Source organism: Amblyraja radiata, chromosome 2 (assembly GCF_010909765.2).
Source record: "Amblyraja radiata isolate CabotCenter1 chromosome 2, sAmbRad1.1.pri, whole genome shotgun sequence".
Taxonomy (NCBI): Eukaryota; Metazoa; Chordata; class Chondrichthyes; order Rajiformes; family Rajidae; genus Amblyraja; species Amblyraja radiata.
In genome coordinates this window covers 45161789-45178138 of record NC_045957.1, presented here as the reverse complement: position 1 = coordinate 45178138, position 16350 = coordinate 45161789, and the positions used below count along the sequence as shown (strand labels likewise).

Sequence of the window (16350 nt, the reverse complement as noted above, 5' to 3'; positions counted from 1 at the left end):
TCTTGAATGTTTTATTATCTCCAATGGAAATTGATGGATTGAGTACCTCCTGCACAACAGATGTCATGCCATGACACAACAGATTAGAAGCGATTTTTACTGCATGAACTTTATTTATTGTAGACGGTGATCTCTCACTAATTAAAAGCACAGTGGCGATAACATTGTGTGTATAAACATTAACAAATAATGGTGACACTCAGATGACTTAAGTGTTTGTAATAAGAAAGCAGAATCCAATTACCAATGGTTATGTTGATCACTGGACATGTAGGGTGAAATTGTGATAAATTGGTTGAGAACTATCAATAGCTTGAGAGCACTGATTACGGTTACTTGAAGTGAATCAAAGTCTATGGCTCCCAAAGGCCACGGTTTGTGAGGGACAATCTCACAATCTGACTGCTTTATATTAGTTTAAGTTGCTATGGTTGCTTAGATAAAGCATTCAAATGCACAGGAGAAAGGATTGAATGACAAGACCATTGTAATCTTCAATTAATTACAATGAATGCATGCAAAATAATCACTGTTCCAAGACTTTGGCAGAAGATTGGGTTCTGGATGACTGTGTGAATCATCTTAATACTTTCCAAGTCATATATTCCAATCTGAAATATTTTCATTCAAGAATTTTCACCCTACAAGCTTTTAACCAGCTGTGGCCTAGTTTTAATTCAGAAGCAGAAGCCTGGGTATGCTCTAAGGCACAGAATGGCAGCTGGTTGAATTTGTTCAAACACATATTTTGAAAATTTCAGTTGACACTTATGGCAGGGATAGATTGGATCTGGTTTTTAAACTTTATTTTTCACAGGATATTCTGTTTTTTTTTTAAATTAGCCTGGTTTTTCAAGTTGTAATGAAAATCATAATACACCTCTGTAAATCATTGTAATATTGCCGAATGTACACATGAGATTTAAATGGCATCCCACTCCATTAATGCTGTTTTAAACATAATTTGATCTACAAAAAATATGTTTTTAATCATTTAAAAGTAATATTTCAATAAATAAAGATTCACTTAGGATTTATGATAGGATACCATTTCTTACTATTAATCATAGCAAAAGAAAAACAAATCCTGCTCGAATGTGAAACTAAGGTGGGTTAAGTGTGGGATATCACAAAATGGATCGATTGACGTTCCCTTGATTTAACGTCGAGGAAAATAATACAATTGGCCTAATTTTCCATAGTTCTAACTGCAATCAAAGCATCCAGTTACTATTGGGATCTGAATTTATCATGAATAATATGACACGTACACACGCTGATGCATACACATATACCAATGCGTGCATAGACAATCAGACATATATGGGAAAATCTTAACGGCACACATACACAAAATGACACATCCACATGCACAGAGACACTCAGATGTGCAGCCAGGTTTACCCACTGACAAACATTCAAATCACACTGCAACATTTTAATGCAACCTACTGGAATTCCATTATCTGTGCAAACCCAGAACGTTTGACTGTCACAATGTTCGAAGACTTAAGTTACTGCCAATGCTTTAAAAAACATACTCTGTATAGATAAATCGGCAATAATTGTTAAAATGCAGAGAGATGCAAGGATATTTATCTATTCATTTATTCGCTGCATATCTTTGAAAAACAGAAGTCTGCATTTGTAAAACTAGAAAGGGCTGGCAGTCGGACAACATCTATGGAAAGCGAAACAAAGCTAACATTTAAGATCAAGATCTTTCATCAGAACTAGCAAACATTAGAAATCAAAGATGTGTACTATTGCAGAGCAGGGAAAGAATTGGAGAGATTAAAAGGAATGACTGTGGTAAAGTGGAGGCCAAGAGAGACTAACTGACACAATTGGTAGTGTTGCTGCATGAGCAAGGGTGGTGAACTCTTAGTTTTCACAGATGTTGTGTTGAGAGGAGATAGAAAGAAAAATTAATGAGAACAGAAAAGAAGGAAGAAAACAGGGATGGAGCTGTGAAGTATAGATCAGAGATTGCTGGCAATCTGAAATAAAAGAGAATGCTGCAAATGCTCAGTTGGTCAAGCAGCATCTGTGGAGAGAGAAGAACAGAGTTAATGTTACACTTTGATGACCTTTCATCAGAACTTTGCCAATTCTGATATAAACTGGAAGGGTTTGTATTCCAAAACAGTTGAAAACAATGTTTAGTCCTGAGAACCGTAACAAGCCTGGATGGAAGATGAGATGCTGTACCTCAATCTTACGCTGTAGTTTGTTGTAATCGTGAAAGATGCAAAAGACAGGATGGGAATGGGAATGAGTTTTCTTGAGGTTTAGGATCACCTGTAGCTAATAAGTCAGAATTGTTGGATTCATGGGAGGTGGTCCTCAAATTGTGGAACATCCTGTGCAATACAGCTCACCCCCTCCATGACACACTGGTCAACCTGAGGATTAACTTCAACAACATACTGGTTCCACCAAGATGCAAGTCAGAAAGCCACAGGAGATCCTTCTTCCCTGTGGCTATCAAATTGTACAACTCCTCTCCCTTCTGTCATGGTGAGTGACTACGTGAAGAGCCCGCCAGCCCACATGCGCGTCAATACGTCGATGCATGACGCGAGAATCGGAGCAGTTTGAAACTGCTCCGACAGGTAAGGGGACCATTTTCTTTCAGGAACGGGCCACTGCTCCGAATATTGGGGCAGCGGGCCCGGAGACACTGGCACAGCCTGTGCAGCTGCCGCCGTGGAGGCTCAGCAGGAGCTGACGGCTATAAATAGCGGCTGCCGGCTAAGGGTTGCGTTATATTATTTCCCGCTCAGAAGAGGGGAGTGTTGGAGATTCTTACATAGGTGACTGAACAGGAATATAACGCAACACTGAGCCAGGTATTGCTTCCCTTTTTCTGACCGGGAGATATTATAACGCAACCCTGAACTCAGGAGCAGGAAGCACCATTGAAGCTCCGGAAAGAAGCAGTCGGGAATCACTAGCTGGCCTCGCAAGAACAGCTTGTTGAACCAGGCTTGCAGTAAAGGCAGGCGTGACCTGTCCAGTGAGGCCCATTGAGGCTCCGAAGGAGCAGCTGGCCAAAGGAGCAGCCTGTCGATCCAGGCTGGGAGAAACTGGCAGCGCGGTCTGAACAGTTAGCTCCAGCAAAGGCTTCAAAAAAGGCAGAAGGCCGCAGGAGTAGCCTGGCGAGGCAGGTTCGGAGTTATGGCAGGCGTGGCCTATTCAGTAAGGCTCCGAAGGAGCAGAAGGTGTCGAAGGAGCTGCCTGTCAAACCAGGCTGGGAATAACTGGTAGTATGACCTGTACAGTAAAGCTCCAGCAAAGCTCTAAAGAGGCTGTAAGCGGAAGAAGTAGTCTATTCCATTGGGCTCAGAAATGCTGACAGGCGTGCCTTGCACAGCAATATCGCTTTTGAGCTCTGGAAATGAGCTGTTTAGCAAGCGTGGGGCTGAAGATGTGGTCAGACAGGGTCTGCAAATGGAACTTCGCTTAAGCACCAACAAGCAGGTCGACCTGGGCTCAGAGACGCTGGCAGGTATGGTTTCTTTATTAACCTCCGTAAAACTCCGAAATTGAGCAGTCTGTCGACCCAGGTTTGAATTTACTGGCAGCATATGCTGTCTAGTACCTTTCACTGTCTCTGGAGTAGATCAGGTTGATGCAGAGACATTGGCAGGGTGCCTTGCATAGCAACCTCCATAAGTTCCAAGTAGGAACAGCTCGGCAACCCTGGTTCAGGGTAGACCATCTTGGAACTGGCTGGCCATATGGAACATATTGACCTGGGAAGTACTGCCTCAACATCTGTAATTGAGGTTATCAGGCTGCTCAGTAGAGTGAGGTAGTTTGAGGTTTCCCTCAACACATGCTTAATTCTTTCAGCTCAGTTAGTAGAGTTGTCAGTTCATTGGAAACATCTTTGCCATCCTCTCTGGGATAGGTAGCAGAAAGCAGGTCTGGCATGTAGCATTTTTTATCTGACTTGCAGGTTCATGTTGTGAATTTAAAAAAAATATATAATAATCTGTAGACTCTCAATACCAGTATTCCTGATTGAGTGGCTGGTCGAAGGGTGTGTTACGCACACTGGCGACTGAGACAGGTGGTTTCATGCAGAGGACTGCGGAGCAATTCCTGGTTCAGGGTTGCATTATGCTATTTTTCCACTCGGAGGAAAAAGGCTGAGGATTCTTGGTGACTCTGACAGTCAAGAGTAGACAGGGAACTCGTATTCCCACATCAAGTGGATGTTGTGTTTCAGCTCTAGTCATAAGGATCTGATTATATGTTATGAGCAAAATAAATAAATAAATAAATAGATAAATGCATCTTCCGCAGCAAGAGAAGCCAAAAAATATCCGTCCGTACGGTCTATAGAGGAAACGATGGTTATCCAAGTGGAATCAGAGATGTCCCACAAAGGATGAGTAGTCTGCCCAAGAACAAGAGGGGTATATTTCTGATATTTCTCAATGTTGCAGAAAAGTGGAGCATGCCAAATCAGGTTAGGATTTGGCTAGTCTGATCATGTGTTTGGTTACCCAGTTTAAGATGGATAATTGTCTTTCAGCTGGATTAGGGCCTCAATCGATCTTGAAGATGCATACTTTGCCATATCTATACATCAGAGGCACAGATATATCTGGTGTTTTGATAACAAAGCCACTGGTGGAAAGTTTATGCTCTACCTAGGGGTTGTCTTCAGGCCTAGGTTATTTACAAAGATTCCAAAGCTAATGCTGCCCTACTCAGATCAAAAGGGCATTGTGTCATGGAGTTCATAGACGACATGCAAAGTTTGTATCTGATAAGACTCAGGGGTTTTATCAGTAGATGCCTCTTATGATATTAAGGATGAGGCAACAAGAAATTTAATAGTGCCAATTTTGCCTACTCATTCAGAGTGTCCATGGTAAAGGCGACTGAAAGAAGCTCCTATTTACTCTAAGTCATGAGTCATGGTTAGTTCAGCCTATTTTTCGGGCAGCTAGCTCTGCACGATTGTTTAGGAAGTTTGTGAACAAGACATGTGAGCTACTTTTAAACGGAAGTAGCAGAGGTTTGTGTTTCTTTCAGTTTGGGTTTAGAGAAGCGATTAGAGAAGCCACTTCTGGTGGCGCTATGGAGTAGGAGAGACTCGCGCCAACTAGCTCCGGGAAAAACCCGCTAAAAACGGGGGAAAAAGACAGGTCCTACCTGCTGAAAACAGCACCGATTGTTTGCAGTAAGTTCGTGACGTAATCAGGCGCGCGACACCAGCAGTATGTCGACACAGCATACTCCCCCTCCCAAGGCGATAAAAACCGGCAGGGCTAAAGAGGTAGGCCCAACTGAAGCCTCGGCCTCAGTTTTAACAGCATCCCAAGAAGATATCTCAAAGAAGAAAAAGACTGAAATGGAAGAATTGAAACATTTTCTTGCACAGGAAATCTCTAATTTAATGGAAGAACTAAAAAATCTTAGAACTTCAAGGAAGAGCTGAAATCTTTTAAAAATGAAATTAAAGAACAAATTAAAGAAGAGGTTACAGATACTGTACATGAAGTTCTGGAAGACTGGAAATTAAATATAGAAGAAAATCTGACTCAAAATATTGAAGAAGTAAATGATAAACTGAATTCGATGGAATCTAGATTTGATTCTAAGTTGGAACCTATCCTCCAGACATTAAATCAACACTAAGAGATTGTGAAGGAACTAGAGGAAATTGCTGAGACATGCACCGAAACTACAAAAAAACTTATCGCCGAGAACAAACGCCTATCAAAGTTATTGCATCAAATAACCGAAAAATGTACTGACTTGGAGGGACGACAGAGGCGTCAGAATTTAAGAATCGTGGGCGTCCAGGAAGGCAGAGAGGGGAGTCGTGACCCCCGTGAATTTGCTGCAGAGCTACTGAAAAATGTCTTGAACCTGGATCAAGCACCATTACTTGCCCGAGCGCATAGAGTATCGAGACGTCGCCCAAGGGAGGGCGCCCCTCCAAGACAACTGATAGTGAAGGTGCAATATGACCATGTTTTGGATGATATGATGAAGAAAATTGTCCAAAGCAGAAATCTCGTATTTGAAGGAGATAAGATTAGTATATTTAGAGATTATCCTGTGGAAGTTGCCAAGAAGAGAGCGTTGTTTACAGAAACAAGAAGAATACTGAAGAACATAAAAAATTTGAGATACGGACTGTTATACCCCGCAACATTAAGAGTTACCTACGAGAAGAAGGAACACTTCTTCATCAAGCACACAGAAGCACTTGAATTCGCCAAGAGTATCGAGGATAAGACCGAAGATTGAATAATATTCAACACTCAACACTTACCTGGATATTGTTATCCCGCAGAGAAGATATGGAACTCTAAACTCTAAACAATTATATTTAAGAGCTGCCCAAAATCTGCAACAAGAATTGGGCAAATATCTTGCTACTGATATATAATATTTACATTTTAGTACTAATTTCTAACAACTATTAATAATCATGAATACTAATTAACATTAATTATTGCTAACTGGATCAACTAAGAATTAACTAAAAGTATGAAATATAAGTAAAGTGCGATCCAGGTATTTTATAATTAAAAATGTATAGTGGTTCTCTCTCTGATATTTTTGAATTTGATTATTCTTTGACAAATGATTATGTTATACGAGACTAACATTTCAATTTGAGACTAATAATTATATAATTAATGGAATATAACCATTTTTTCCTTCCCCCCCCCCCCCCCCCCATAAATTGCTTGCACTGAATTTGAAACTTTTCTTTTAAGTACGGAGCTAGTAATTTTTTTTTTTTTTACCAAAAGCTACGGAAGTCCTTAGATGCTTAGCCACATTAGGGTGGCTATCACTAACTGCACTAATCTTAGTTGTAGTTTTTTTCTTTTTCAACCTTTTACACATTACTAATACAATTTTTTACTACCTCTTCTACCTTATAATATATTATATTTTGTATTTGGAGTGGAATTACATATTTTATTTAGGGAGATATGTTCGGATGGAAAACAGTCGAGACTTAAAACTCATCTACCTGATGTCCGAGTATAAGGTAGGGTTGAGTGTGCTGAGCCATCTGCTCTAACCACTCTAATCACAAGATGCAAGACGTGAATAGGAAAATTGGGGGTGAAGGAATTAAATTCTGTAGTTGGAATGTTAAGGGAATTAATGAACCTATTAAGAGAGGCAAAGTGTTAGCTCATTTAAAATCATTGAAAACAGATATAATATTTCTCCAGGAGACACACCTTAAAAAGGAAGCACAACATAGATTGAAAGCAAAATGGATTGCTAAAGCGTACCACTCCTCATTCTCACATAAATCTAGAGGGGTGGCAATATTAATTCGTAAAGGTATACCCTTTAAACATATATCAACGATAGAAGATATTGAAGGCAGATATATTGTAATAATAGGGGAGTTATACTCAAAAAAGGTGACTCTCCTTAATGTGTCGTTAAATGCCAGACATGCTTTAATACAATTTAAAGTCTTACATAGACTACACTATAAAATAAAACTAAATAGAATCTTTCCACAAATCTCTCCTATTTGTGATAAATGTCTACATCTAGATGCTAATTTAACACATACGTTTGCAAATTGTATAAAAATTAAACATTTCTGGACTGATATTTTTGAAATAATTTCAGAAGTTATTAATACAAAACTGGATCCAAACTCAAAATTAATAATACTTGGAATATCAGAGCAAAGTTTAACACTCACAACAAGCCAAAGAAATTTCCTCGACTACAGTATAATAACCGGGAAAAAATTAATATTAAAATTTTGGAAAGGCTCTACGACCCCCACAATTAAAATGTGGATTGTGGAAATGTCGGAGACCCTATATCTAGAAAGAATTAGACTTGTCTTAATGGACAAACAAGAACTTTTTGATAAAATATGGGCTCCATTCATTAATTATCTGACGGATAGATTGGCCCAGCACGAAAACCCAACTGAAACTTGAACTCAGGATTAGATGAAAAGTCATACTTTATAATCTACGAACCTATCTCCAATGACGTATTATAAGTAATCCATTCCACCTTTTTTGTTTTTTTTGATATTTGTAACTCTTTATACTCTCTTTCTCTCTTTTTCTATATAAAAAAAACACTAGAAGCAGAAGTAATCGACAATTGAAATTTTTAATATTGTATGACTGATGTATATGAAAAGTTTTTTTACTATAATGTGTAACTATAATTTATAATATGTCTACTTCTAATAAAAATATTATTTAAAAAAAAAAAATAAAAAAAAATGAAGCGATTATGTTATAGCACAATTGACACTGCTTGTGCTGCTTTGTCATTCTCTATAGCACCATAAGTGGGACAATAAATGATTGGTTATTCACCCGCTGTTGACTAACGTTATGCAAGGTGTCTTTTATATGACCGCTCTAAAAGCCTAGATTCATAGTAGTGTGGAATGTATATCAGTAAATTATTATGCAGATATTCATCTACTGTATTCCTAATGGGAGCAGTATCTTTTAAGTTGATTATGCTTTTTACAACTGATTTCAGCACAAAAAACACAGTCTTTACTCTATCTTTGGCTCAGTCTCCAGGTCATAACTGACACGAGGGTAGCTTGTTATGGGAATGATCTCATAAAGCAAAACGGGCATGGTTGCATATAATTTGGAGTTGACAGCATACCCACCAGATCGGAGATTGTGGGTGTTATTATGTATATAGGTACACTGAGCTTGCTAGTACCTATGCGATGAAGGATAGTTTCTTCATTGTTATTTAATAGTTTTCCACAAGAGATTGCTGGTGGCTCATTAGCAGCCAATAGAATGGATATTCTCATTTGATCATCTTCTTGCAACAGCAGGAGGCTTACATAGTGCGCTTTCAGAAGTTATAACATGTTGTTGAATATGCCTGGATGATTGCAGATAGAATTCTGAACAATGTTGCTTGAGTTATTGTCTAACTCAAAGCCAATTGGGACTGTGGGCCGATTAAGGGCAATGGCCATGTATGCAAGTTAACATCATGTTGTTAATAACCCATGTCTGTTCTATCATTTATGGTTTATCTGTTTAAGTGTTTCACACACAGATTTGGTTACCGCATGAAACCACAGAACTTTGAAGGCTTCACGTAGTCACTCACGTAACTTCGATATAAAATAGAAAGATTAAACAAAAACTTACCTTTTGAAGTTTGATCTTTATTTTATGAGAAGTTGAAGTGAGGGATTACGTGCCCTCCACTCCCAACCCTGAATCTCATAAAGATCATTCGGTAACTCAACGGTTATTAATCTTTCTATACCTTAAGTTTGTGCAAGTGGTCTGTGGTTCATACTGTTGCTCTGAAGATTGATGTGCATGCGGGCTGGCGGGCTCTTCACGTAATCCCTCACTTCAACTTCACATAAAATAAAGATCAAACTTCAAACGGTAAGTTTTTGTTTAATCTTTCTATTTTATTTATCATCTTCTCAGGAGGCTTTCTTCAATACTGAGTTCTACATAACACGTTTTTCTGCAGGTGAATAATTTGGATGTAGACTCTTGCCAGAACAAGTGGAAGATAATTGCCGAACTTGCCTTTTCCTTATATGGATAGTGATTGACCTACTGTATGTTTACTATCATTTTATGTTTTAGCAACAGATATCCAGCATTTACAATTCACTTTTTACCTAACTGCCCCCTTTCTCATAACTGCCACCTCTAAAAGTGCTATCATTCCGTAATTACAAACATGAATTCCATCAATATTTTATGTTATATTAAGCAGCAAAGCAGAGTTAATATTCTGAAAGCCAATGAGTTTAGCTTTCTGCACTCTAGAGAAAACATTCATCATAGCGTTAGTTGCGGCATGAAAATATGTAGTTGTCAGTGTTATTGTTAAGAGAACATTAAAATGCAGCAGTTCATTTAAAAAATGCAGCAGATTTTAGCAGAAGGTGACTGAAAAGTTTTACAATGTCATATAATTTCTATTCTTCAATTCAACTTGTGCAGCGGCCAATTGATTTTGAATCATGCAAAAAGTGGATGTTATATTTACTTTATAAAAACTAATAACAAACTCTGAAGAACCATTAATGTTTAATAATTCTCTCTTAGGTCATAGTTAGAAAATAAAATATTTAAGTTGCTTAATGTATTGAGCCTGGCTTTTATCCTGACCTGCTCCAAAAGGTTGTAAGAACCACGTGTGTCCTGAGTGCCCTTGTTTGCTATCAGATGTTTGAGTTGGGTTGACGGCCCTGCTTGTCTTCACATCTGCCTTTTTCTCCTCCACCGAAGGGATCTCCAGCACTGGGATCATGATACATTGATCTAGCAAATTGCCCGATGTCACCACCTCTGTGTAACCTTCTTCACAGACGCACACTGCAGACTGGATAGGAGAAATTAAAGTGTTATTGTGTAAACATTGAAAAAAGTGAACAAATTATTTAAATTGTACAACATTACACAAGGATTACTGATATTCTATTGTTTCCAATGTTATAACTAGCAGTAAGTTCAGGAATACTATGCTGTTGGCTGCTGTTAGCAGCTGGCACTTACCTCAGTGCAGTATGCGTGAGGTTTAGTGCATGGTGGATTACAAGACCTGTCAGCATAGGGTTGATTTAATGCAGAACAGCCACCTACAACACAAACAGTTAAATCCAGTAATGTCAAATAATAAGCTTGAAAGGGAATATTATCAGTATCACAAAAATAAAAATCATTTTATTATTATGATTCTCATACAAAACCTGCATGCTTGAATATCATGTTTACCATTGATCTTAAATTGTGTAATTGTGGACAATGAACTCCCAGTTATATCACACTGATCAACATTGAAAATTTGGAATAATGGCTTTTTGATATTGGAGCATAATTATATATCCTTAATTTTAGTTTCGTTTAGAGATACAGTGCGCAAACAGGACCTTCTGTGCCGACCAGCCATCCCTGTACACTAGCACAATCCTACATACTAGGGACAATTTACAATTTTTACCAAAGCCAATTAACCTACAAACCTGTATGTCTTTGAAGTATGGGGGAAAACGGAGCACCCGGAGAAACCCACGCAGTCATGGGGAAATATACAAACTCCATACAGACAACACCCATAGTCAGGATCAAACCCAGGTCTCTGGTGCTGTAAGGCAGCAACTCTACTGCTGCACTACCATGCCTACTGCAAGATGTTGATTTTTGGGCTTTGTCACAATAAAATTATTCTGTTTAACAGTTCCAAATTTTGATGATAATCAAGTCCACAGATAAGATTCAACAAATTCATTGATTGGATGTGAAGAATGAGAAAATAGATCAGAACGTAACGCTTTTTGTAAAAGTTGTCTTCCAATAACAAACAAAATTTTTTGCACATTTCATGTAATATTCATATGGAATGGCATTGATTTATTTCATTATTAAATTACTTAATTATCACCACTGGCACTTTGGCAAGTCCTTTTCTTTGGTGAAGACAGATATAAAAACCTTTGTAAAAAGGGGTGGCACAGTAGTAGAGTTGTTGCCTTATGGGCCTGTCCTACTTAGGCGATTTTTCAGTTGACTGCCAGCGACTGTCAAGTTGCCGGCAGTCTCCTGAAAAATCAGCTACAGGAACAGCGACTGTCGGAGTGGAGCACACACACACACATCACTTCCTTCACCAGCCCGTTATGCTAGCAGGGGACAGGGCAAGCGAGGGGAGCTCTCTGAGTGAAATTTGTATTGTGTAAAGCCAAGGTGATACAGACACACACTGTGATGAACAGGAAGGTTGGCGCTGTAATTACGATGGCTAAAGCACAGTACACGGTAAGTCCTTTAAAAGTGGGAGGCAGAGGGAGGGGAGAGTGGGGAGAAGGAGGGAGAAGGAGTGGAGACAACTTTTAAGAAGCCAGAGATACACGGCTGTGAAGCTCGGCGGACATTAACATTACCGGTCGGTTATCCTTGGTTCAGAAAACTACTGCTTACGTTTTTTTCCCAATGAGCCAATGAAATTCACCGGTCAGCACTGACTACAACCTACAAGAACCTACGAGAACCTTCAATCTCCTGGCAACCCACAAGGACCTCCTGGTGACCCACCTATGGCACGAGAATTCTCGCTACCTTCCATGGCGGCTTCATTCTAGTCGCCGCTAATTTTTCAACATGTTGAAAATTATGCGGCGACCATAATGAGGCCGCGGCTAGTTCCCAGAATGCGGGAACATCTCACCACCATGAAGGCAACTACCCGGCAACCACCCACGAACATGTGGCAACCATGTGGCGACTGCATAGTCTCTTGCAGTCACCTAAAAAGTCGCCTAAGTGGGACAGGCCCATTACAGTGCCAGAGACCGGGGTTCGCTCCTGACAACAAGTGCTGTCGCTACAGAGTTTGTTTGTTCTTTGTGTGACCACGTGGATCTTTCTCCAAGTGCTCCGATTTTCTCCCACATTTCAAAGATTTGTAGGTTACCTGGCTTCTGCAAATTGCTTCTAGTATGTATATGCTAAATTGGGATAACATAGGACTAGTGTATGGGTGTTTGTTTGCCGCAATTTCAGTTTACACACTGCATCTCTAAACTAAACTAAATTACTAGATATGGTGTTTAATTTTTTTCTTATAGTGATGATCTCACATTTATGTTCCCTTGTAGTTAACTCTAATCAGTGGAAATAATTTGTCTCCCCACAATTTAACAGTAAAATCTCATATAATATTAAACATTTTGATCAGATCTCATTACTAATCTTCTCTACTTTGGTTGTAAAAATTCCCACGTCTTTCCTTGGTGAGGTCTTCTGAATCAAAACCATTTAATATTATTGTTCTCTACGGCAATGAGTTTAGTATAGTGCAAGTAAATATATTTCTGGGATATCTTTCAGAAAGATATTGATAATCATGTATTTTGGCCTTGCAAGGAATATAAATTCAGTACCTGTGACATTTATTCCATCTGACCTCTGACACCACACTTCTCGGTATGTTCCTGTCCAAGCACCAGCTAACCAAATATATTCATAACAGTGACCACCTATGAGAAACCATTGACAAGAATGAGCAGAGTATATTACATCTCAGAGTACAGTGGTAGGCATAGAAAGATTACACCTGAGACTCCCTTTGGATTCAGGTAAGTTTACCTTCCACCTGCTGAACACCAGAGACAGTTCTCAGCAGGCACATGTCTATCTTCTGTAATAAGTGAGGGGTTAGCATTATTAACAAGTTCTCAGGTCTATTTTCTCTAGTTCAATTGCCTTTCTGAAGCATTCAGAAGCGATAAGTTGTCTGGTGAGAGTAGGTATAGTGAGATAATGTGCTTAGTTCATGTTATACACTTTTATAAATGAAACCAAACATTCAAAATTAGCTATGTTCTAAATATTACTGGAAATGTATTTTCTTTTGTTGTGCTCTTGGTTTGCAATTTATTGGTCACTTTAAGTGTTATTCTGTCTCTTTTCATCAACAATATGCAGGGAAATACCATAATGATCATATTAACCCAAACAAATTTCCATTTTCATTGACAGCGTGGAAAGTTAGAAGGTTTTGCGGAACCCTCTGGAGTTAAGTCACCAGTATTGGATATGATGGGTACATGGAAGGTACTGGAAGAATCACCAGAGCACTGTCCATAATATTTTAATTTTCTTTGGATAGGAAGATAGGTGCCAGAGAACTGGAAAACAGTTTGGTTTAAAAATGCTCAGGAGAAACTTAACCATTATAGGCCAGAGACATAAATAGCAATATTCCTTAAGGATCAGAGTTGAATCCTTTGCTTTTTGATCTTTATTTCCTGACCTATACTTAGGTGTGAAAGCCAACATTTCTAAATTTGTGGATGACACAAAATTTGGTAGAATTGTGAACAGCAAAGCAGGTCTTGATAGAATGCAATTGGACAGAAACAAGCTACTAGAATGGACTGATGCATGATAGTTGAAGTTTAATACAGACAAATGTGAGGATATACATTTTTAATGATAACAATGAGGCTTATATAGAATAAAGGATATTGTTCTAATTGGGGTGAGGTACACAAGATATTGAAAGTGCACAAAAGACATTGGCATTGGCAGAGCAGGTTGATAATGCAGTTAACAAGGCTTCTTGGCTTTAGCAATAAAAGCAGGGAGCAGACAAATAGGGACATTATGCTGAACCTTTAGAAAATACCGCTTTGTCCTCAATTGGAATATTCTGTTCCATTCCAAAGGTTGAGAGGGGATCTTATAGAAACATATAAAATTATTAAGGGATTGGACAGACTAGATGCAGGAAAATGTTCCCGATGTTGGGGGAGTCCAGAACCAGGGGTCACAGTTTATGAATAAGGGGTAGGCCATTTAGGACTGAGATGACAAAAAACCTTTTCACCCAGAGAGTTTTGAATCTGTGGAATTCTTTGCCATAGAAGGCAGTGGAGGTCAATTCACTGGATGTATTCACAAAAGCATTGGATATAGCTCTTAAGGCTAATGGAATCACGGGATTTGGGAAGAAAGCTGGAATGGGGTATTGATTCTGGATGATCAGCCATGATCATATTGAATAGCAGTGCTGGCTCGAAGGGCCGAATGGCCCACTCCTGCACCTATTTTCTATGTTTTCTATGTTCCATTCTGTTTATTAAAGGAAGTATGTAGAGGCATTGGTGAGGGTTCAGAGAAGTATATAAAATGATGAGAGGCCTGGATGGACTGGATGACAACAGGATGTTCCCTTTAGTTAGGGACCAAAATCACATGTATAAAATAAAAGTAAATGGAATCAACAGTGACCTGAGGAAAACGCTGTAATGTAGTGCACCGTTTGATGGGGTACTGGAAGCAAATTCAGTGACTGTTTTCAACACGGAATTGAATAAATAATGGAAATTGAAAATGGAAGAAAAAGCAGAGGATTGGGACCAATTGGAAACCCCCCTCAAACTGCTGGTATGAAGAAATGAGTGGGCTAGTACAGCATTATTGCTCTTTTAAATTTGAATTGGAGCAGCTTTTTTTGAGACAATGTTTAAAGCAAATTACTCAAGTATTTAATATATAATGTGCAAAACAATTTATCAACCTCATTGTGATTCAATACAAAACCATGACCAAATAATCTTTAAGGCCTTGTGATTTACTGTACATTTAAAAAAATATAAGACTTAATTATGAAACTAGAAATGAATAATAAACAAATGTGCTTTCATGGCAATCTTATCTATTGGACAGTATAACATATATATAAATTCCCAGCTATCTCATGGACAAAATTAATAAGCACATTAGATCAAAGCTTGACCATGCTGAAGGCTGTATATTTCAGCTTAATACGTCAGTGCACTGTCGTCAGAAATATTTAAAATGTATCGCCATTGTTATTACCTACATATGGAGTTCAAATGTATAGATGCACTTCCAGTAATGGCCAAAAGATGGGAGCATTCCTTTACAGAATGGCAGCAACTACTTGTATGAAAGTTTGAAAGAAGGGCAGGACTGACAATTAACCATTGCAGGGTATAGAATGTTCAGGCATGCAGGGGTGTGCGACTGAAGGGAATGTAAAAGGTGAGGTGATTGTAACATTAATTAAGGAATCCAATGATTAATTTTTAATTAATAACATTTTTAATAATTAAGGAAAGCAGAGAGGAAGGATGTCCAAGAAGGCTCTTCAGATGAGGTAAAATGGCCAGAGCTTGAAAACAAGAAGGATGTATTCATTTTGCTGGGGATGTACAATAGTTAGCAGCAGATAGAGGAACAGATATATATGTACACAAATCACAGAGAGATTTAAGAGTACTAAGGGTCGTGGTTGTTAGGGATTTTAACTTCCCTAACATTAACTGGGATCACTTTAGAGTGAAAGGCAGAGATGGTGGAATCTATTAAATTGAGCCAGTACATAGGTAATTCCACTAGAGATTCCATGGTCTCAGGGAATATGGCTGGGCAAATTGTTGAAGTATTATTGGGAGAGCATTTAGGGTCAATGACCATGACTTAAAATTGCAATGTAGCTTTTTTTATTTAGGTTAGAAATACAGCATGGAAACAGGCACGTCAGCCCATCAAATCTTTGCTGACCATTGATCATATAGTGTACAGTTCTAGTCTCCACAATATAAGAAGATGTGGTCGCATAGGATGGCGTTCTAAAATGGGAAAGCAAACTAACTTTATCAATAAAATAAAAACAAATTTTAAATTTTAAATTTTGAAGGGATATGACTGTTTATAAGTGTCAAGTATGTTGTTTTGCTGGAACTAGCTTTTGCCCCATTGAAATGGATAAATCCTGATATGTTGTGGTGAATTCAACATATATCTACAGAACAAATACAGCTACTTCACCCCA

At 38.5% G+C, this 16350-nt stretch overlaps 1 protein-coding gene across 3 annotated transcripts in view; it reads right to left on the bottom strand.

The window, feature by feature from the left end:
* Positions 1–16350, bottom strand: part of thsd7a (thrombospondin type 1 domain containing 7A) — a 371495-nt gene that overhangs the window by 5317 nt on the left and 349828 nt on the right. For all 3 annotated transcript variants that reach the window (XM_033045698.1, XM_033045715.1, XM_033045709.1), the window contains exons 24-26: positions 12929–13024; positions 10545–10627; positions 10158–10371 (exon numbers count right to left, since the gene is read on the bottom strand). In XM_033045698.1, coding sequence (XP_032901589.1) covers positions 10158–10371; positions 10545–10627; positions 12929–13024 — 393 coding nt within the window. The remainder of the gene's footprint in view (positions 1–10157; positions 10372–10544; positions 10628–12928; positions 13025–16350) is intronic.